We start from the raw sequence: 22055 nt of genomic DNA on the forward strand, positions 1-22055 counted from the left end.
TGAGAGTTTTCAATGAGCAAAAAATGGAACAATCCAACTGTGTATAATACTATGGTTTATACATATACACACATAACATATTAATCCCAGTCAAAATCGTAAAAACTAATTAATAATATCGCTTGTCTCAAAACAAAAACAAAAAAAAGAGCTAAGTAGTTCTACATGAACACACAGAAGCTCCTGCGTCTACACTCTTTTGACAGTTAACGTTCCCGGCAAAGCTTTTTTGAACAAGAAGCCGATTTCTGAGCTTTCAGCCTCTTAGTCAAACGATCTTGTGAGGCCATACCAGCCAATAGTCCACGATCAGCTGTAAGGTGTGTGTGTTTTTCACTTGTGAGGTCGTAGCTCAAGCTTGTAAGCTCGTATTTCCATGGGAGAGATCGAGACACGTCCTTCCCTTGGCGATGAACCATCTCGGGATGGCTCTTGATCGTCGTACCCTAGTATCTCCATGTCTTCTTGCAAGAGATTCAATGAAGTTGGTTTTACCTTTGTAGCCGCAAGATCTTTGAACATGTCGGAGAAGTTAACCGGTTCATTAGCCACGCTTGTGCAGTTTGCTCTTCTTCCTTTATGGCAATAAGCTGAGTCCCAAGCTCGTCTGTTGAGGATAAGAGCGAACCTTGGCTTGTCTTCTTCAGATTGCTGAGAGTATTTGGATGGACGCGGAACTTTGAAATTCACTATGTGGAGGTCACACGGTAATGGTTTGGCTAAAGGAGCAAAGGAACCGTATTGCGGACCACGCACAGATATGTCTTGCGGTTTCTTGGCAATGAATGTGTTTATGGGATAGTTCAAGTGAGCACCAACGAGGTGAGAGAGCAGAGAAGGGTTCCTAGGGTTAGGGTTGGAAGTATGGTCTGACTGAGAAATGTTGGATTCAGCAAGAAGGTGAAAAACCACGGTCATTGCGCGGTTATCCATCACGCCTTGTCCGAGACCACGTCCGTCATCACGAACCAACCGTCTGTCCAGCATAATCTCCAACCAACCCTCTTTGAGGCTTGCAACACCGAGAGATTGGCGAGAGTGCACAGAGAATCTCTGACCGTTTGATCCTTGGATAAATGCAAGAGATGGCATCGGATAATAGTTTCCTTGAAGAGGGATCTTATCATAAGTTTCTCTCCTGCTCATTTGGAAACCATTGAGATCTGAATAGAAGACCTTCTTGTTGTCTACATCAGTCTTGTACCGGACAATCAATTCCTGGTCATTAAAATCCTTACCTAGAAGCTCAACATGATATTCTATCTCAACCACTAGATCCTGAAGCGTATTACCTCCAGTGTAAAGACGAGTCTTGTGCGAGAGGGGTGATTTCTCATATCTGGTTTTAGGGTAAGAGAAGACTTCTTGAACCAGCAGACCCTCAGAGGTGACTATATGTCCACCAGGTTGAACAATTGGTTCAGCTTCACCATTTGGTTTGAACAAGTAAGCTCCACTTTCTGGACTCGAGTACATACCTATCTCTTCTCCCACAACAGTCTCTGATCCGTTTCTATGGACTATCTTCCGCAGTAATCCATTCTTCACATCGAACACAAGAGTCTGATGTTCATTTCGGATCTCAGTAACGTCGCTGTCCAGTTTGGAACAGGAATATGGAGCAGGACAAGGAAATGGGTCAAACTCATAAGCGTATTTAAGTTTAGACTGTGTAGCTTTCTCACATTCAACATTCCCATTAGCAATGTAATATGTTCTCAGACCAAGAGCTGGGATGGAAGCTTTCCAGTAAAGGCGATGTCTGCCTGTGAATAGTTTGGTATTGTCATGTTGCACTTCAGGAGCAATTTGGCTAGGGACACAAGTCCAGTTTGAGTCCAGAACAGAGATTTCAGCACGGTTAACAACGACAGTCACTACCTCCTCTCTCGTCTGTTCCGATGGATTGAAGAGTATAACAGTGTGTGAGTTTCCTTCCCGCGCAGCAATTGGCTTGTGAACCGGCCGAGCATCATACTTCGATCTCACTTGCTCTGCCTCGAAGAATGATGGAGACTGATCAGATTTGTCTTTCTCGTGACGGATCCCAAGAAGAACTTCTATTGCCTTAGACATAAAGATCTGAAGGTCTTGCAATGAAGTATGCATCCGTGTGCCATAATCTTGTACCACGTAATCCTTAGCAGTTCCAGTTACCCCATCATGGTGCTGGAAAAGAGCTAGATTTCGTCTTGCAGCAGTTAGCTTATACGAAAAGCTAGTTGGGAATTTCTCACACNAATGTACCTAAAATCATCTCCAAGAGGTATAAGAAGTGTATTTGTTCGATAGAGAGAGGATTTTTTCCTGTATTGATCCAGAAGCTTTAATGCCCTCTCCTGCACATTTTCTTGTGTGGTCTCCACTGGGTGCTTTCCCCATGGACAAAGTTCATACTTAAATCCCCGCATCCGAGCAAAATCAAACTGACAGCAAACTGCAGGCTCTGGTCCACAAGTGTGTGGGATATCGTATGAATAAAAAGGCATCATGTGAACAAAAATATCAGTTGTTTCCATAGCATCCCAACTTTGACGCCAAATATATTCCAGATTCTTATGCAGTGCAAGGTCTTTCTTAAGCTCGTAATGAGTTCTCTGAATCAGCATGTTCTCAAAACCCATACGGCGGAGGAGATAAGCCATGGTTGATGAATAGCCAAAGGGATCTATGGCCCAAGAATTCTTAGGAATAACCCCAATTGTGTCATTCANATCAGCTTCTTCTCGGACTGTTCTGAAATAATCCTCTAAAGTACCAAACTTTGCCTCTGCATTTAGACTAGGATTAGAGTTGATGTGATCAAACAACAGCTGGTAGTTACGAAACTGAGCTTCGGCTTCATCAATACTAATGTACCTAAAATCATCTCCAAGAGGTATAAGAAGTGTATTTGTTCGATAGAGAGAGGATTTTTTCCTGTATTGATCCAGAAGCTTTAATGCCCTCTCCTGCACATTTTCTTGTGTGGTCTCCACTGGGTGCTTTCCCCATGGACAAAGTTCATACTTAAATCCCCGCATCCGAGCAAAATCAAACTGACAGCAAACTGCAGGCTCTGGTCCACAAGTGTGTGGGATATCGTATGAATAAAAAGGCATCATGTGAACAAAAATATCAGTTGTTTCCATAGCATCCCAACTTTGACGCCAAATATATTCCAGATTCTTATGCAGTGCAAGGTCTTTCTTAAGCTCGTAATGAGTTCTCTGAATCAGCATGTTCTCAAAACCCATACGGCGGAGGAGATAAGCCATGGTTGATGAATAGCCAAAAGGATCTATGGCCCAAGAATTCTTAGGAATAACCCCAATTGTGTCATTCAGCCACATATTACCCTCTGCGATCTGCAGAAGAAGTGGTAAAAACAAAATCAGATACAAGAGCACAGGCAGTATAAGAAGAAAACATGGTTTACACTTAGAAAACCTGGATAACTACTGCAATATGTTTTACCCAAAAAAGGAACACAATGCAACAAGCATTATCTCTAGCCAATTGATATTCTAATATCACCCGTTCTTATATAGGCATAGCCAAAAAAAGAGGGTCTTCAGCTCAAAGGAGGTATCAGGTAAAGAATTATAACCTTAACCATAACTGACATAATAAATACACACTAAATGGCTAGCGGAAGCAGAAACATCAAATGAAAAATGAGGTAATCATCTATATTTCAGTTATCATCATTGTTTCAGTAAGCGTTATATATCAGTAAGCGTTATATATCAGTAAGCGTTATATATCTAAAAACAAACATGAGCAGACAAATTAACTGCATAAAACTGGAAAGTCACAAGTTGCTGTACATACCTGTTCAATTATGGCAAAATAATGAGAATTAGCCTGCAGGAAACATCAAGAAGAAACTTATTACATACGTCTCAATCAAAACAATCAGGCATAGGAATGGCATAGAACTAAACAATCCTTTCTTCTTTTTTTTAAAAAAAACCAAACAAGTCAGAAACATACCTCATCATTCATTACCCAGCCACCTCCAACGATCTCTAACTGCCCATTCTTGACCAAGTTAGTCAAAGCTTCCTGTTTATTTGGTGAAGCATCTCTCCACCATCTCTCCAGATATGACATCTCTTCCCATATAAACTTTCTTCTCGAATCCTATTACAACAGATTCAAAACAAACCCCCCACACACAAATCAGATTCTAGCTAAATGGGAAACACTTCACACCCTACTATTACATAAACTATGAACATCTGGCTGTAATACTTAAACTTATCCTTTCAATTACAAAACCCACAACTAAAAAAACTAGCTTTAGCTCGTTTTCAAAGCGAACGAGCTTAAAAATTCAACCTTTAACTCCAAAACTACAAACTTTCCAAAAAAACTCTGTTTTAACACGAAAAAAAAAAAAAAAAAACAGAATCCAGCAGAGAAGTTGGTTAAGAGTTAAATGACGTCATGAGAAATTTTAGGCACTAAAAGATCGTTCACGGGATAATCATGGGAGAGAAGAATGAATAAAATTAAAAACTTTGGTGACATTATTTACCTTAGATAAAGTCTCAACAATGGTGTCAAGGATATGCCTAGACTGTCTCTGATAATACTCTTCCACAGTTAATTTCCAACCAGGATCGTTATGAGAGTGAGGCACAACAAAGATTTTAAGCTTCTCTTTATCCCACTCATCGCCTTTATACGTAACTCTCCAACCTTGTTTCCACGGACCACCATCTACATCAAGAAACTCAATCCTATCGTACAGATCTTTAGTAGTGATATCAACTACGGCGCCTCCTCCTGAATTGGAATCGTTTAAAGGCCGTCGATATATATTCTTCCGTGGCTTCACGATCCGATTGGATCTGGAGGTTAAGAAACGTGAGGAGAACGGTCCAGGTACGCCGAAGTGGAAAAGAGTTAGGAAGAAGAAGAGGAGTGAGATGACGAGTGCGATGACGAAGAAGTTTGCGAATAAGAAATTCATTACGACTGTTCGTTTTCGTGGCTTTCGATTGATCGCTAGTTTTGACTTTGATAAGGCTGTTGGGAGGAGTGAGTGACCCCATCCGCTGTTGCTTCCGCCGCCGACTCCGGTGGTGGAGCTACGGCGGGTGTTGCCGATGTAGGAGGAGAACGGCATGATCCTTCTTCTCCTCTCCTCGTCGGGATTTCCAAAGGCTTTTCCTTTTCTGTTTTTTTTTTTCCTATCTAAACGAATGAAACTACGTCGTTTTCAAGTCGTCGGTCTTTTTTTTTCCCTGTTTGGTTGGGTCTGAGATCAATGTATATAAAGTGAGATGGTCGGTCTGTTTAGATTCGATGGACTTCTTCTGGAATCTGGATTGTGTTTGGTCTTTTGTAAATTCGAGTTATTAATCGTGGTTTTATTGTCTTTTCAACATGAGGTAAATTTCCTTTTCATATCGTTTGGTAAAAATTTGATCAGAAAATTATAACATTGTTACGTTTTTGATTTTGACGTATGTAATACAACAATTTATTTATACCATGTTATTGGATAAAATAAAGATTTGGTGATTCCACTCGCTCTAAACATCATTGGATCAAATTATCGGCCCAAAAACATCAACTGTGAAACAAACAAAAAGGTTTAGGAGGATGAATGGGTCCAAATTCTAGATTTTCTTCTCAGTTAACCTTATATTGAAACAATTTAGTCTCACCATATAACATGAAAATTTGTGTCACCATGTAAGGTCATGCAAGAAAGCCCTTGTTGCTCATGCCGAAACTTTGCAATTAGGATGTCGAAGGAAGACAGAAAATATACAAAGTTTGCATGACTAGAAAATTAATATAGAAGCAATGTATCCAATTTTATTTTTCAAACAGAAAATATACAAAATTTGCTCAATATAATCTTTACCCATTTTATCGAAGGATGGGACTGAGAGCCAAAAATCCAACATGGATTTTAGGAATACCATGGTATTCTTAGTCTAGATCTAAAATTTGAGCATTCCTCTATTATTTAATAGATAAACAGTAAAATATGTACTCTCATAAATGAAGTAACATTTAATATTTAGCTATAAATGTATTACTATTTCTAATAACACATTTTTTTTTAAACATTTTTATATCTATTAATTAGTAATAGTAATTCATCAAAATTTTAAATTCTCATTAAATGAATCTTTAAGTATACAATTTTCTATCATTAATTGATAAAAATTTACAGAAAATCAATATTTGTGATAAAAATGCTAAAAGTTTTTTTTATGATATAGATAGAGTATATTTTTACTCAACCACATGTTATTTCTTTTGTAAACAATTCTCCTCTCAATTGGTTCATCTGAACTAATCTAGTTTATTTGTAAAAAATGAAAAAAAGAGGGAGTATATTTTATAGAAACATCCTACTTACACATTAATATCAAATTTAAGTATTTACTTGATGTAGATGACCATTGAATTTTAATATGTTTACCGATGAAATTGAGAATGATATAGAAATATGAAATTCTTTTTTGCTATTTATGTATATATATATTTCGTATTTATATGAGATAGATATGCAACTAATATTGTACAATCTTAAATGGAACTAACGATAAGTATGTTTTTAAAAAAACATGAAAAGAAATACTAAAAACGAATGAATGAAAGAATTATCAACCACAAAGAAGAAACTTCGACATACCTACAATATATATGACAAAAAGCCACACAAAACGAAACTTTTTGCCATTATTAAAAATTATGATCGCATGATTTTAATCATTTAAAAAAAAATCTAATTAGGTATATACATACACGAAATTTACAAATGAAAAATATAAATGTAACATTTGTTGTATATATCGCATGCGAAATTACCTAATTTTAAAAAGGTCAAAAAGAAATTAAAAAAAAGCTTTAAAATTAGTCAATGACATTGAATACTTGTATTTGCAAAGAAGAAAAAAAAAAAGAAGAAAACATTGAACCGGTAAAAGTATTTCCTAATTTGAAAAGAACCCGCCTATAACAAAAGAAAAATAAGGGTTTTTCTAAGGTCACAACAAAGCTCAGATCCAAACACCAACTCTCTTTATCTCTCTCTCTCTCTCTCGCTTTCGCTTATTTATACTTTTGTGAGTGTCTTCTCATCCAGAAAATATATATGTTTGTTGTCTTTGTCTTGTCTCCCTCAGGAATATGGAAGCTCTCGGTTTCGGTCACCAGCCTTACAGCCGCAAGGAGAAGTCTCTCGGACTTCTTGTCTCCAAGTAATAATCTCATCTCATCTCTCTCGCTCGCTATATCTCTTGCGATTCTGATCAGATTGTTATATGTTTGTTTTTTCCCGTTTATTATTTTTCAGTTTTTTGAAACTGTACAACCGCGACGGTGTTGATTTGATTGGGCTCGATGAAGCCGCCGGGAGATTAGGTGATTTTTTTTATTTATTTATTTATTTCGTCTTCGATTGGGTTTTTGATGATACTATTATGCGTTATTCAATTGAAGAAAAGTTTAAAAATAAAATAAAATAAAAATCCCAGGGTTTGATTTCAATAGATTGATGTGTAATTGTTTTTGTTGTTGTTGTTGTTGATATATCTGGGAATTGTAGGAGTTGAACGTCGCCGTATCTATGATGTGGTCAACATATTGGAGAGTATTGGGGTAACAAACATTTGATGTTTTTTTTTATTCATTTGTTGTCTGATTGAGATTTTGATTTGAGCTGATTAGGGTTTTTGTGGTGCTACGCAGCTTGTTGCGAGAAGAGGAAAGAATCAGTACTCGTGGAGAGGTTTTGGAGAAGTTCCTCGTGCTCTCGCTGAACTCAAAGTACTTAAACGAATCAATCTCTTTGTAGGTTCATGATTGTTTTGTTTTGTTGACAAGGGTTTTTTGAGTTTTTGTCTCTACAGGAAGAAGGAATGAAAGAGAAGTTTGGGATTGTCCCTTTTGTGACCAAGTCGGAGATGGTAACTCCACATTTCTTTTTTTGTTACTTTGTTGTGCTTATGATTCTGCCAAACATCATCAATGACTTATGGATTATTATTATTATTATTATATGTGAATAGGTTTTGTATGAGGAAGAAAGACAAGAGTCTTTCAAGTTAACTCCTGAGGATCAAGATAACTCACCATTACTCAAACTTGGTATTCTTCTTATGTTTGAGCTTCATTGATTAGTCCATTCACTTAAGCATTACCCTATGCATTTTTCTATTTAGTCCATTCATTTACTTTCGATCTTGATTTCGATATGATTGAAGACATATATGTCCTTGCTAGTTATTGAAACTTTTCCAGGGTTAGGATTCGTGTTTTGAAGCTAAACTAGCCTAACCTTGTTTTTGTTTGCTATTTTTTGTAGACAGCAAGAAGGAGAGATCTCTCTGGCAACTTTCTCAGAGCTTTGTGAAGCTGTTTCTATGCTCTGATGTAAGTGAATTAAGTTTTATTGATATCTCTCTCTAAACAAATGGTTAATTACCAATTAGTTGACACCTCTCTTGTTGCTGCTTGATGTCAGGATGATCTGATCACACTCGATGGGGCTACCAAAGCATTGCTGAATGATCCACAGGATCCAACGACTATGAGAAGTAATCCTAAATTCCTTCCCTTGACCTTGTTTGATCTTTGATTATTATTACATACAGAAGCGATAACCAAACCCCATTTTTTTGTAAACTATATGCAGCTAAAGTTAGGCGCCTTTACGACATTGCAAATGTGTTTTCCTCAATGAACCTAATCGAAAAGGTACCAAATACTACAAGAGCTTGTTTCCATGCAGATTTAATATGCTCAATCTTGAATATTCTTGTTTTAAATTTATTTTCGTATGTTCATACTGTACATGCAGACTCATATTCCAGAGACTAAGAAGGCGGCATATAGGTGGTTGGGATCCATAGACATATCTGAAAACAAATCCCTTACTGCTTCTGCAAGCTCATGTGATCGTATTGAGCCTAAGAAGGTGGCATATAGGTGGTTGGGATCCATAGACATATCTAAAAACAAACTCCTTACTGCTTCTACAAGCTCATGTGATCGTATTGAGCCTAAAAAGCGGGCATTTGGGACCGAGATCACCAACTTTAGCGCAAAGAGAAACAAAGCAAATTGTTCCAAAGACCGCAAGCATAACGGGAAACAAAACACAAGCAGAGCAATCAAGCAAGAACCAGTTGATGAGAAACCTGACGTGAAGAACTTTGCCTTTGGATCATCCACTCCCGCTGGCGCTTCTGGTATGAACAATATGGGAAACAACCTTAGGCCAAGACTTGGAGTTATCGAGGCCCTTTCTTCTATGTACCAGCCGCAATACTGCAATCCTGGTAAAATAACTACTACTCTATTCTCTACTTATGTCACACAATTTTGCTTTCTATGGAAATTCCTGAGTTATATATGTTTTCCTTAATAACATAATCTTGTGGGGACTTCTTACAAATGAAAGTGTTTTGTTTCATGAACAGCGATATTTGGTCTTCTTGCGCATTACAAAACGACATTTGAGTCATGCAAAGAAGAGTTTGGTCGGAAATGACTTAATCAGGTAGATTAACTTGATTCCCTGATCAAAAGCCAAAATTTTAGTGCTCTTTTGCGTTATAAACTACAGATTAAAACTCGTACAGTGGTGATCATTTACTTGCAAATCAGAGCGTTATCTTTTGGTTTTTGTCGAATATTTATAAAATAACTTAAAAGGTAGCTGACCGTTTAGGTTTTCTATTCATTGCTAATATTAATTGTGTAATCCATTTGATACAATTTTGGTGCTTAAAAGCCTCAAAACAGTCAGTTTTCGTCTTTTCGATGCTATTCCAGTTCTATTATACTATCTATCTATGTTGGAAAGAAATTTTGAAAGTGCAAAAATACCAAACTATAAAAAAAAAAATTAAAGTTTGCACTTCTTTTTTCTTTTAGAGTTGAATGTAAAATTGTAATCAACCTAAAACCATTTTTACGACTATTGCCATCTGTGTTTTATTTAGAAAAAAAAACACAGATGGCATTAGTGTAAACCTGGTTTTAAGTTGAATACAACATTGAATTCAGAAAAAAAAACAAATGCAAACTTTATTCGCTTTTGTAGTTTTGGTATGGTTCGATTTTTATCATAAGACTACGAAACCATCATAATGGTTACTGCTGAATTGGCTTGTACAAAAGTTTTTCAAAAGGCTAACTCTTCTAAAAACTTGTAAAAAGCTAGCCAAACTGTCTCTAAATATAATTCCATTAGACAATTCTTCATTACCATGTATAAAAATATAATTAAACTTAAAAATAAAATCTTACTACTTTTGGATATTTTGTACTACTTGGTTTCAATGGGGATTCTAGAAACGTCTATTGCAGTAGTCCGTTTACAAGATGAGTGTGTCGGATCAAATATATTATTTTACTCTGACCAAAAAAACCACGAGAAAATACCAAAATCAAGGCTTAGTGGGCCTTCAGATCACTAAAACGAACGAAGCAAGATTTTTCTTAACAAAATAAATCATTTTTTATATAAAATTAAAATACTAATTACCAAAAAAAATATAAAAAGAAACAATTGAAAAAAAAAAAACAAAAAGATTCTTCCAATACCCAACGCATATCACGCAGCCACACAGCTCTCTGAGAAAAGAGAGAGAGAGACAAAAACAGAGAGCTCGAGAGACGCTCAACATTTTAATGGCGGCCGCATCAGCGCGTGCCTTCTTCATGCTCTCTCGTGTCACTGACTTATCAAAGAAGAAGCTAATCCTTCACCAACCACCACCGTCTTCCTCTTCCTCATCTCCTCGCCGGTGTTTACCTTATGCTCCGAATCGTGCGGTGTCGTCTTCCTCCTCCTCCGCTGTAATTAGCTGTCTTAGCGGTGGTGGAGTTTCATCAGACGATTCGTATGTATCTACTCGCCGGTCTAAGTTAGATCGAGGTTTCGCTGTGATCGCGAATTTGGTGAACCGGATCCAGCCGCTTGATACGTCTGTGATCTCCAAAGGCTTATCCGATTCAGCTAAGGATTCGATGAAACAGACGATTTCCTCTATGCTTGGACTCCTTCCTTCCGATCAATTTGCCGTTTCCGTTACCATCTCCGAGCAGCCTCTTTATCGTCTCCTTATCTCTTCCATCATCACCGGGTATATATATATTTTTGAATCTCTCTCTCTCTGTCTCTGGAACACTGTGGATTTAGGGATTTGTGGTTTTATTATTAGGTATACGTTGTGGAATGCGGAGTATCGTGTATCACTGAGGAGGAACTTTGATATACCGGTTGATCCTAGAAAGGAGGAGGATCAGTCTTTGGAAGACGATGTTAGATTTGGTTCGGAGAAGGGAGTTGGTGAGGATTTAGGGAGTTGTGTTGAGGAATTAGAGAGATTGAGTCCTCAGGTGGTTGGAGACTTGTCACCTGAAGCGTTGAGTTATATTCAGCATTTGCAGTCTGAGTTATCTACCGTGAAAGGGGTAATTGATTGTCAAAGCTGAGTGTGTATATGTAGACTCTAGTTCAGTTGCTGAGAATTTGATTGAGTTTTGGTTGTGTGTGTGTGTGTATTTGAATCGTCTTGTGCATTCTCAGTATCCTTGTCTACATTGGCCAAGTCTGGTTCTGTTTCTATGATCTTGGTTGTGATACTTTTAAGCACTGATAATAATTTGATTCCTAATGTATGTTTCAGGAGCTAAATTCACAAAAGAAGAAAGCTTTGCGGATAGAATGTGAGAAAGGAAACAAGAATGATTTGTTGGATTATTTGCGTTCCTTAGATCCTGAGATGGTAGTAAACGTTGAGATTTCTTTGATTCTTATTCTTTGTTTCAAGATACTCAGTTTGATGACAAGAATTAATCATATTTTACAGGTGACCGAGTTATCTCAACTGTCTTCACCAGAAGTGGAAGAGATCGTGAACCAACTTGTCCAAAATGTATTAGAGAAGATCTTTGAAGGTCAGACGACTTCAAATTTCATGGAAAATCCTGGCGTAAGGACGACAGAAGGTGATGATGGAACTGGTAGAAAAGTAGACACTTCCAGGGATTACCTTGCGAAGCTCCTTTTCTGGTAGGCCAAACTCCTCTTCTTAGGACGCAAATTGCAAATAATTAATACAGAGCTTGTTAGTCTCATCCACGGTCTGTTTCATTTTAGGTGCATGCTATTGGGACATCATTTAAGAGGTTTGGAGAATAGATTACATCTGAGCTGTGTTGTTGGGTTGCTGTAAAATCAGAGAATCAGAAAAAAAGGAGACAAAAAAAAGAAAAAAGAAACATCAATGTATATTCTTCTCCCCCCATTTTGATTTCTTTAATCTAAGCGTTAAGTTATTACCTATCAATGTCCCCTGCAATTTTCCACGTCTTTTTGAGTTCTTCTAATTAGGTTTAAATGTCCACATAGTTTTCGACCTCCTTGAGTTCTTTAAATTAGGTTTAGGTTCCACATAGTGTTAGCTAATCAAAGGAAATAAGGATCACTAGAAAAGTAGATAGATTCCATCATTCTTATTGGCTAGATAGAAGTCTTTAAATTGCTATTTGTGTATCATTGTTATTCTATTCATTAATCTATTTTTAATAGACCTATTTGACTGTTTTCATATGTTCTTCAAGTAGGTAGTTGAGTAATTTAGTTGAATTTCTCACGTGTACCAACCTCACCAAACCCATCATGATAGTGATTGACGAAAGTAAATGAATTTAATGCAGATAAGTTTGATATGAGTTCCGTTTAAATTTGATTTGATTTTTCGATCAAATATTGTTTTAAATATGAAAAGTCCAAAATATTAACTCGTTTTGTTGTGTATATGTGATATATCAACCCCGATTGTGCCATGCAGCCAAACAAACATGTTACCGGTTCTAGGTCGGTTTCTTGATTTCGTTTGGTTCATTTGGATAGAACATAAGTATGATAAAGACATGGTAGGTGAGTTTTGTTTGATTTATTAAAAAATTAGGTATAAAAATAACTCTTAGAACATAAAACAAAAAGAAGGAAATTCATATGAAGACGAAACCATCCGAAAAAGCAGCAGTAAGTTAGTAACTTAGTTTATCACACAAGAAGCATTGGACTCTTTTTATTTTGCTTCAAATATACAAATGTAACCTCTTAACGGTACTACTAGAAAAAGATGGGACTCCACCCAGTCTCAGAGGCTAATACCTCAAGCCCCTTTGGCTCTCTATCCGCTGCAGAATTCTACTCCCGCCATTCCGTCGCCCACTCCTCCGCCTACGTCACCAACCCTACCGGCCTTAAACTCTTCACCCAATGGTGGACTCCACTCAACCGTCCACCACTCGGCCTCATTGCTGTCGTCCACGGCTTCACTGGCGAATCCAGCTGGTTCCTTCAACTAACCTCCGTCCTATTTGCCAAATCCGGTTACCTCACTTGTGCCATCGACCACCAAGGCCACGGCTTCTCAGATGGTTTAACCGCTCACATCCCAAATATCAACCTAATCGTTGACGACTGCATTTCCCTCTTCGATGACTTCCGTAACCGTCACTCAACCTCCTCCTCTCTCCCTTCCTTCCTCTACTCCGAGTCTCTAGGCGGCGCTATCGCTCTCTACATTACCCTCCGTCAAAAACACCAATGGAACGGTCTTATACTCAGCGGTGGAATGTGTTCCATTAGCCACAAATTCAAACCTCCGTGGCCGTTACAACACCTCTTAACCCTAGCTGCTACACTCATCCCCACCTGGCGTGTCGTCCCCACTCGCGGCTCCATCGCTGGCGTCTCTTTCAAGGAGCCCTGGAAGCGGAAACTCGCCTTCGCTAACCCTAACAGAACCGTAGGTCGACCACGAGCCGCCACGGCCTACGAGCTCGTACGAGTCTGCGAGGAACTTCAAAGCAGGTTTGAAGAAGTTGAAGTCCCGTTAATGATCGTACACGGGGGAGACGACGTAGTCTGCGATCCGGCATCTGTGGAGGAGCTTTACCGGAGATGCAGTAGCAAAGACAAGACGATTAAGGTTTATCCAGGGATGTGGCATCAGCTGATTGGAGAGTCGGAAGAGAACGTCGACTTGGTTTTCAGAGATGTTTTGGATTGGATTAAGGAACGATCTGAAGTCTCCACCATTGAAACTGGTAGCAAAGCTTAAAATCTCCGGCTAAAATGTAGACGATCTTAGTTTTCATATATGTATACTTATAAAATAAAATAAATAATCAAAATTTTTATATTAGTAAACAAATCCGAGAGTTTTGTATTATAAGATCCTCAAGAATAGGTCAACTGAAATCTCCAATTCTTAGTTAACAAAAGATGTGAGAGTATGAATTTTGATAAGTTCAATCTCCATTGAAGAAAGATGAAAGATATAATGAAGGAAGTAGAAGGGAAAGTGAAGTTTTCAATGGCGGATTCGACAATGATGTTACTTGTCCAACAAGCTATGGACAAAGCTCATGAAAAGATCAAAACCAAACACGGTCTTCTCCTCCGTCTCAACGCCATTTCTATCTTCTACGAACTCGCTGTGTTACAGCTCGAGAGCTGTCTTAGTTTCGTCAGACAAGAGACGGATAAACTCGAGAGTAACCACGAGGAAGTGGTTCGCGATCTAAGAGAGATCAAAGACAGGCTTCACCACCGTCTCTTAGAGACAGAATTAGCTATTCTTGAGAAAGACAGACAGTTGTTGGAGAGTTCTGAGAACCAAGAGAGTCTAAGGAACGTGTTGGAGAGTAAAGAAACAGAGTTGGTTCATTTGCAAGATCTTGAGAGGAAGAGATTTCATAACAAGATTGGAGATTCTATTAAAGAAGATGAGTTTTCTGAGCTGAAGAGCTCTGTTGATCAGCAAGTGATGAATCTTAGACAAAAGCTTGAGACAGAGTACGATGCATTGGGAGGAGAAACAGTGGATCCTTCAGGGGTTGATATCGATGTTTTGAAAGGGACAATGGATCTTGCTTTCAACAAGATGCATCACGCTATATTCTTGTCCGAATTAGGTCCGATTGAGCAGAGTTGGAGATGGTCTATAGAGAGAGATTCAATGGCGTTACTGATAAAAGGTTTCATGAATGGTTTAGAGGAGAAGATGGAGAAGGTAATGATGGTTGTGAGAGATTATGAATCAGGTTTTACAGAACGAGTTAGTTCGATTCGTAGAGAGGTAGAGTGTTTAGAATCTCAGATTGAACAGATCATCATCACTAGATCTTCATCTCCTAGATCATGTGTAGCAACAGTATCATCATTATCTTCAATAGATTGTGAAATTGGTGTTGAGAAAGAACCTAAAGAGGATGAAGAAGAACAAGAACAAGATTCTAGCAATTTTCCTGTTTCTAAGTTGATAAAGAGTCATGAATCAATCATTAGGAGGAAAAGTGAAGAGCTTGCTCCTCCCAAAATCGAGTCTGTTAAACGACAGAAGAGCTCTAGCTCGAAGCGAGCTATTGATGATATTGTGGCAGGTCTTGATAGCTTGATGAGTCTTAACACTAAACTGTTGGAAAATATGTTTGATGATGATGGTGGTGGTAGGTATGATCATGAGCATGAAGTGGTAGTGGATGACAATTTGGATGATGTTTGGATGAAAATGCAGAAGAATAGATCAGTGTTTTCAGAGAATGCTATAGAGGAGAAAGAAGATGCAGAGATGAGATTGTTAATATTGGAATATACGTACTTGACTTTGCTCAAAGGTTTAATAACAGATGAGGACAGAAACAGTAGAAAAGCGAAAGAAGAAGAAGAAGAAGTAGTGATCAAGAATTGGGAGAAAGATTATGAGATTCTTTGTGAAGATGAAGGATTCAAACAAGAACTCAATTGGATTGTTGTAACAGAGTTGCTAAGAGAGGTTTCAGAGACTGTGGAGAATCATGAAAAGATTGAAGCAAACAATAAAAGAATGATTGAGGTAGAAGGAAACAGAGCCTACTTGAAGATCTCTTTATTGTATGATGATTTTGATTTGAAGATTCAAGAGAAGTTAAAGATGGTAACTTTCAGGTGAGTAGAAAAAAGGTTTCTTGGAAAAACAGTTTATGATGAAGCTTAAGTAGTGATCTTATTTTTTTGTTTGATTTTCGAGGTTGCAAAACTTGGAGACAAAGATTGATTCAACGATAGATTGTATAGCAGTGTTGAGACGAAAAGAATCAGTTTATAGAACAGCTTTTGTTCTTAGGTCTGAAAATCTAAAAAAAGCAGAAACTGAGGTAAAACAGATTGTGAATTTCATTCTTAATTGTGAGTATTTATATGAATCATATGATGAAAATGCAAAAAATTGCAGGTTGATCTTCTTGGAGATCAAGTTGATTCGCTTGTGAAGCTTCTACAGAAAACACTTTGGACATTTCATCAACATCCATTGCTTCTCTGCAACAACTCTGATGTAAGCTAACCTCTCTATTTTTTAAAAGTAGATTGTTTCACAAGTAATCTCTATATAGAAAAATCTATTAATTTTGCCTTTTTGAGTTTTCTTATTTTTAGATATTGGAGATCTCGAAGATGATCAAGAAAGAGTTATCATCTGAGGATTCATGAAACCAATTCTACTACATACAGACTGTATGATACAGTCATACACCATTCTTTTTCTTTCTCTTTTTTCTTTTCATAAATTTTTTCAATATAAAATTTATGAAAGTCAACCTCAATTAATGTGATTTCCAATAAATCTCTGAAGAAATTTTAAATTTATTACTAAAATATTTCTGTATTGAGACTTATGGTAATATATCTATTTAGCTAGTCAAACTTTAGTAAAAACAAAATATATATGACTCTCCAAAATTCTCTTATCTTTCTATAAGAACGTCCCTAAAACACAATTCCCATCTCTCAAATTCTGAGTCAAACATCACAACAAGATCTAAAAAAATATCCTGTCCAATTTCAGAAAAACTCTGAAATGGAAACGAAACAGATCAGAGTAAAGATCATGTTCTTCTTATCTGTGATCATAGCATTGCTTTGTTGTCATCAATCTGAAGCTCAGGCGCCAATACCAAGTCCAAATGGATGCTACTCATCGATAATGGAAGTTCAAGGTTGTCTCGATGCCGTGAAAGCTGCCAGTAAAGGAGACTTTAAAGGTTTGGGTAAGGACTGTTGCCACGCCCTCAATGGTCTCTCTGACGAATGTTTTTTGGATCTTTTCCCTGGAATGTTTTACATTGTTGTAGTCGTTAAGGCTATATGTAATATTTATTAATGTATTATATCCAAAAAAATTAAATAAGATTGACTGGTGAAATAATAAATTAAAATTTTTATTAAAAAATACATTTTTATATATATGATTTGTTACACTTCCAAAAACAAAACAAAAACAAAAAAAAAATCTGAATATGGAGAGGTTACAAAAAAAGAGTATAAATGGACCAGATAAAGTAAACAGGTTTAACGATTAATGGGTCAACAAAAGCAGATTTACCATTCAATTTGATATCTTATTCACAGATTTTTATTTATTTTGTATTACGTATTTAAAAATAAATTTTACTTTCACGGGTTTCATATGATGAGTTTTTGCGGATTAAAAATCTTTGAACATGTTGCTAGGCGGGTTTAGAATATAGAACCAACACTAAAACTATTAGTTTATCTCATATATACTATAGATTTGTAATCATAGTTTTGAAAATTAACTCATAAATTATTTAGTATATGTACTACAAAATATTACACATACTATAACACATTCTTAATATTCCAAAAACAAAAAATTAAATACATATAAAAATATACACTAATATAGGCATATACCTCTATTTAGTTCTAGAGAACAAAACAAATCTAAAATTTTATATTTTATCTAATAACAAATTTAATGTAATTAGGTTATAAACTTTATAAAACGTAAGAAGAAAAAAAAATTCTAAACAAAATTCTAAATTAATTAGAGAAAAAGTTAATTAATTGAAAATTTGAAAACTAAATAAATTAAAAATTATTATTTTAAAATATAATAATTTATAATTTAGTCCCGCGGTGTACCGCGGATGATATCCTAGTTAAGAAAGTCAAACCCTAAATAAATACTCACTCGATTGAAGAGCACTGTTTTGCCACTTCCGCCTAGACCAAACAACAACACAACCGTACTAGGTTTCTTATTATCTATATAGAGTATAGCATAGGGAAACAAGGATCTGACAGAAAAGGGAAGTAAAGAAAAGAGAGGAGAAAGATCCATGAACTGGACGGAGCTTCTCAGCGTCGCCATGAAGAAAGAAAATATGAGCAACAGGTAGCTGCTTCTTGGGGAGCGTCTTGTATAGCGGATCAGTAGTGCCATAAGAAAAGTTCTCATCAATATGCCACACGCTACATCAGCAGTTGCTCCAAACTTCCATTTGTAATATGCTAGTCGCATATCAAAATCCGGTACATTGGTAACATTTTCCAGAGTAATTAGCCTCAAATAGTTGATGATGAAGTAGCAAAGAGCTACTTTAACCCGATACCTAAGCTGTGGATACACTATGACGTAAAATTGGAAAACAAAATATTGTCAAAAGAGTTTCATCGTTTTAGCAAATAACCCACATAGATGATACAGCTTACCTTCATCACGTACATCATCACGTAGAAAGATCACGAATATGCATGCGTAATCCACACTTATACCCACCATTACGAGGTAAAAGAGTATTTTATTTGGACTCAACGTCATGAGAATGGAGCACTGCTGAGTATTATTAGGCAGACCAACTCCACATAAATGTTTGTTGTCAGAAAAACTGGCAAAAAAATTGGAACACGTTTTGAGCTTTTTGGTTGCAAGCATCTTTCAAAATAATTATATTAATATATTAATAACTGACAAACCAATTTTAAATACTCTTTTAAACAAGTATCTTTTAAAAATTGTACAAAACTTAGAAAAATTACCTTATTATGGTTTTATAGCTTTAGTAGTTTATTCAGTAGTTTTTCCACTAACAATAAATGTAAGAAAACTTACATATTATTTATTATATTTTTTAGATTCATCATGAAAATAAATATTATTTATTATTTATTTAGATGATTAATCGAAAACTAAAGATGTTTTCCGAAAAGATTGATAAAGTCATATATAAAAATCATATAGAAAATGATTCAATTATACCAATATAAGTGAGACCAAAACCTAACTTATATATATTTACAATTCACAATAATTTGATTTTAATATATTAATATAAACATATTATATATATATATATATACTGATAAATGATATATGATTAGAATAGTATAAATAAGGGAATAGAAATTAAAAAATAGTTACTTAGTAATTTCATGTAAATTATTTATCTTCAAATGAATAAAAAAATTAAAGCAAAATAGATGTTAACTCTTTAGGTGACAGGTGTGTCAAGTTCTAGAAGAAATTTTTTAAATAAACTATATATTAAAATATAATTTAGTTTATTATAGTTAGAATGAAATTACAAAATAAATAAATAATTATATTATGTAAATTATTTCTATTAAAGTGAAGAAATAAAACAGAAAATTATTATTAAAAAGTATGATTAAAAAGTAGAAGAAACATTGAATATCTTATAATATATTACTTTGATTCAAGTTTTTTTTTTTTTTTTTGTATGATAGCTGCGGAATATCGGTTTACGTAAACCCGATCGGTTCCGTGTACAGAAATCCGGAATTTCGAATCAATTCGACGATCGGTTCGAACCACTGCTAAATGTCGGCAAATTTCGGTTCTTTCGGTTCAACCGTAAGCCCAGGTTAAAAAAAACTATGAACAAACCTCAGCTTTATTCCACGCCACGCGCCTATCTTCGTCGCACTCTCATTCCTGATTCTTCTTCTTTTACAGTCTCTCTCTCTCTCTCTCTCTCTCTCTCTCTCTCTCTCTCTTCCCGAGCTTCAAAGCGGTGATGTTCCTATGTTTACATCATAAACCATCAATTGGGTATTGCAAAACTTAGGCTAAAGTGAAGAACTTTAGTCTGCTGCTGTTACTGTTCTTTTGTCGGCATGAGAGGAACCTTTCTGATTAGATCAAGGCTATTGATTTTTAGGGCTCCTGCTGGTAATTGTTTAAGATCTAGTCATGTCTTGCTTAATCCTAGCGATACATGTATCGCTCGACCGCATTTGTATCCTCCACCCATAGCTTGTATGCTTTCTTTGAGTCTCTGTTCTATGTTCTCTACTTCCAAAGTTGATTCAGAGCAAGTAGGATTTAATCAGAATGATGAAAGTGAAGAAGAGACCGACCTCGATCTTGGTTGTATAATAAGTGATGATGTTAAAGTGATTGTGAAGCTGTTGAAAGATTGTGGGAGTGACAGGAAGGAACTGAGGAACAAGCTTGAGGAATGTGATGTGAAGCCTTCGAATGAATCAGTGGTGGAGGTTCTTTCTCAAGTTCGTAATGATTGGGAAACTGCTTTTACTTTCTTTGTTTGGGCAGGGAAGCAACAAGGTTATGTTCGTTCTGTTCGTGAGTATCACTCTATGATCTCTATTCTTGGTAAAATGAGGAAGTTTGATACAGCTTGGACATTGATTGATGAGATGAGAAAGCTTACTCCTTCTCTTGTTAACTCACAGACGCTTTTGATCATGATTAGGAAGTATTGTGCTGTACATGATGTTGGTAAAGCCATTAACACTTTCCACGCCTACAAAAGGTTTAAACTTTATATGGGGATTGATGATTTTCAGAGTTTGCTTTCTGCTCTTTGTAGATACAAGAACGTTTCAGATGCTGAGCATTTGATCTTCTGTAATAAGAATACGTATCCGTTTGACGTTAAAAGCTTCAACATTGTTCTGAATGGATGGTGTAACGTGATTGGTAGCCCACGGGAGTCTGAACGAGTCTGGTTGGAGATGGGAAATGTTGGAGTTAAACACGATGTCGTGTCTTATTCGTGCATGATATCTTGCTACTCGAAAGGTGGAAGCTTGAATAAGGTTCTCAGACTGTTCGATCGGATGAAGAAAGAGGGTATTGAGCGAGACAGAAAAGTTTACAACGCTGTGGTTCACTCTCTTGCCAAAGCTAGGTTTGTCTCCGAGGCTAGGAGTTTGATGAAGAAAATGGAAGAGGAGAATGGGATGGAGCCAAATGTTGTTACTTACAACTCTCTCATCAAACCTCTTTGCAAGGCTAGAAAAACCGAAGAGGCTAAACAGGTTTTTGATGAGATGTTGGAGAAAGGACTCTTGCCAACAATCCGCACGTACCATGCTTTTATGCGGATTCTAAGAACAGGAGAAGAGGTTTTTGAGCTGTTAGCTAAGATGAGAAAGATGGGTTGTGAACCAACTGTGGATACGTACATAATGTTGATCCGTAAGTTATGTCGGTGGCGAGATTTCGATAGTGTGTTATTGTTGTGGGATGAGATGAAGGAGAAAGGGGTTGGTCCGGACCTTAGCTCATACATTGTGATGATACATGGACTGTTCTTGAATGGTAAAATAGAAGAAGCGTATGGGTTCTATAAAGAGATGAAGGAAAAGGGTATGAGACCAAATGAACATGTTGAAGATATGATTCAAAGCTGGTTTTCAGGAAAACAGTATGCGGAGCAGCGGGTAACAGATTCGAAAGGGAATGTATCGGTTCTTGATAAAGAAGATATTGTGAAAAAATCTGAAAGAGAAGAGAACTTTCTAAAGCAGCCTGAGGTGAGAAGGGTTGTGAGAGGACATGGATATTCGTATTGGGATGAATAGAAAGCTATAGAGAGAGAAATCTTGAAGCAGCAGTTAAGAGTCAAGAAGAATCATAGGTAGGAACCATCTTGAAGAGCTTTGACCAGATTAGCTAGTTCTGGTATGTTTTATCATAACAGGTTGATTTTGCTTTAAGGAGAACCATCTTGCTTTTGACAAAGTTAGCTAGTTCTGGTTAGGTTTGATCATAACAGGTTAATTTTGCTTTGCGAAGAGACATAGTTAGTGTTCCATGAGGAATTAATTCTGAAGAGAGGAGATTAAAGTGTTTAAAATTGTATTTATATTTTTGAAGAAGAAGAATCTCTCCTTTGAATCTGTTTATGTAGATACAAACCAAGACCGTAACAATGTATGTGGCTAGAATATTTACAACCAT

The 22055-nt window shown here is 36.5% G+C and overlaps 7 protein-coding genes across 7 annotated transcripts; 6 read left to right on the forward strand and 1 right to left on the reverse strand.

Annotated features, from left to right (window-relative positions):
- On the reverse strand, positions 1-5251 carry LOC104769734 (alpha-mannosidase 2-like). The gene is given in 5 exon segments (XM_010494014.2): positions 1-2339; positions 2627-3347; positions 3814-3846; positions 3976-4125; positions 4523-5251. Coding segments are annotated over 5 exon segments (3504 nt in total). The 5' UTR covers positions 5117-5251; the 3' UTR covers positions 1-333.
- Positions 6994-9774, forward strand: LOC104769736 (E2F transcription factor-like E2FD). Its single transcript, XM_010494015.2, has 11 exons — positions 6994-7211; positions 7307-7374; positions 7559-7611; positions 7702-7779; positions 7863-7919; positions 8022-8100; positions 8318-8385; positions 8477-8549; positions 8648-8709; positions 8813-9293; positions 9435-9774. The coding sequence occupies exons 1-11, from the start codon at positions 7141-7143 to the stop codon at positions 9503-9505; spliced, it is 1161 nt and encodes a 386-aa protein (XP_010492317.1). The 5' UTR covers positions 6994-7140; the 3' UTR covers positions 9506-9774.
- On the forward strand, positions 10545-12308 carry LOC104769737. Its single transcript, XM_010494016.2, has 5 exons — positions 10545-11105; positions 11184-11436; positions 11652-11750; positions 11835-12037; positions 12125-12308. Exons 1-5 carry the CDS (start codon positions 10651-10653, stop codon positions 12198-12200), a joined length of 1086 nt encoding a protein of 361 aa, XP_010492318.1. The 5' UTR covers positions 10545-10650; the 3' UTR covers positions 12201-12308.
- On the forward strand, positions 12418-14195 carry LOC104769738 (caffeoylshikimate esterase-like). Its single transcript, XM_010494017.2, has one exon. It carries the CDS (start codon positions 13116-13118, stop codon positions 14100-14102), a length of 987 nt encoding a protein of 328 aa, XP_010492319.1. The 5' UTR covers positions 12418-13115; the 3' UTR covers positions 14103-14195.
- LOC104769739 lies at positions 14313-16521 on the forward strand. Its single transcript, XM_010494019.1, has 4 exons — positions 14313-15970; positions 16053-16179; positions 16257-16358; positions 16460-16521. Exons 1-4 carry the CDS (start codon positions 14313-14315, stop codon positions 16511-16513), a joined length of 1941 nt encoding a protein of 646 aa, XP_010492321.1. The 3' UTR covers positions 16514-16521.
- On the forward strand, positions 16791-17216 carry LOC104769740. The gene has a single exon (XM_010494020.1). It carries the CDS (start codon positions 16881-16883, stop codon positions 17181-17183), a length of 303 nt encoding a protein of 100 aa, XP_010492322.1. The 5' UTR covers positions 16791-16880; the 3' UTR covers positions 17184-17216.
- LOC104769742 (pentatricopeptide repeat-containing protein At5g15010, mitochondrial-like) lies at positions 19762-22054 on the forward strand. The gene has a single exon (XM_010494023.2). It carries the CDS (start codon positions 19964-19966, stop codon positions 21674-21676), a length of 1713 nt encoding a protein of 570 aa, XP_010492325.1. The 5' UTR covers positions 19762-19963; the 3' UTR covers positions 21677-22054.

The sequence above is a fragment of the Camelina sativa genome, chromosome 20 (assembly GCF_000633955.1).
Source record: "Camelina sativa cultivar DH55 chromosome 20, Cs, whole genome shotgun sequence".
NCBI lineage: Eukaryota > Viridiplantae > Streptophyta > Magnoliopsida > Brassicales > Brassicaceae > Camelina > Camelina sativa.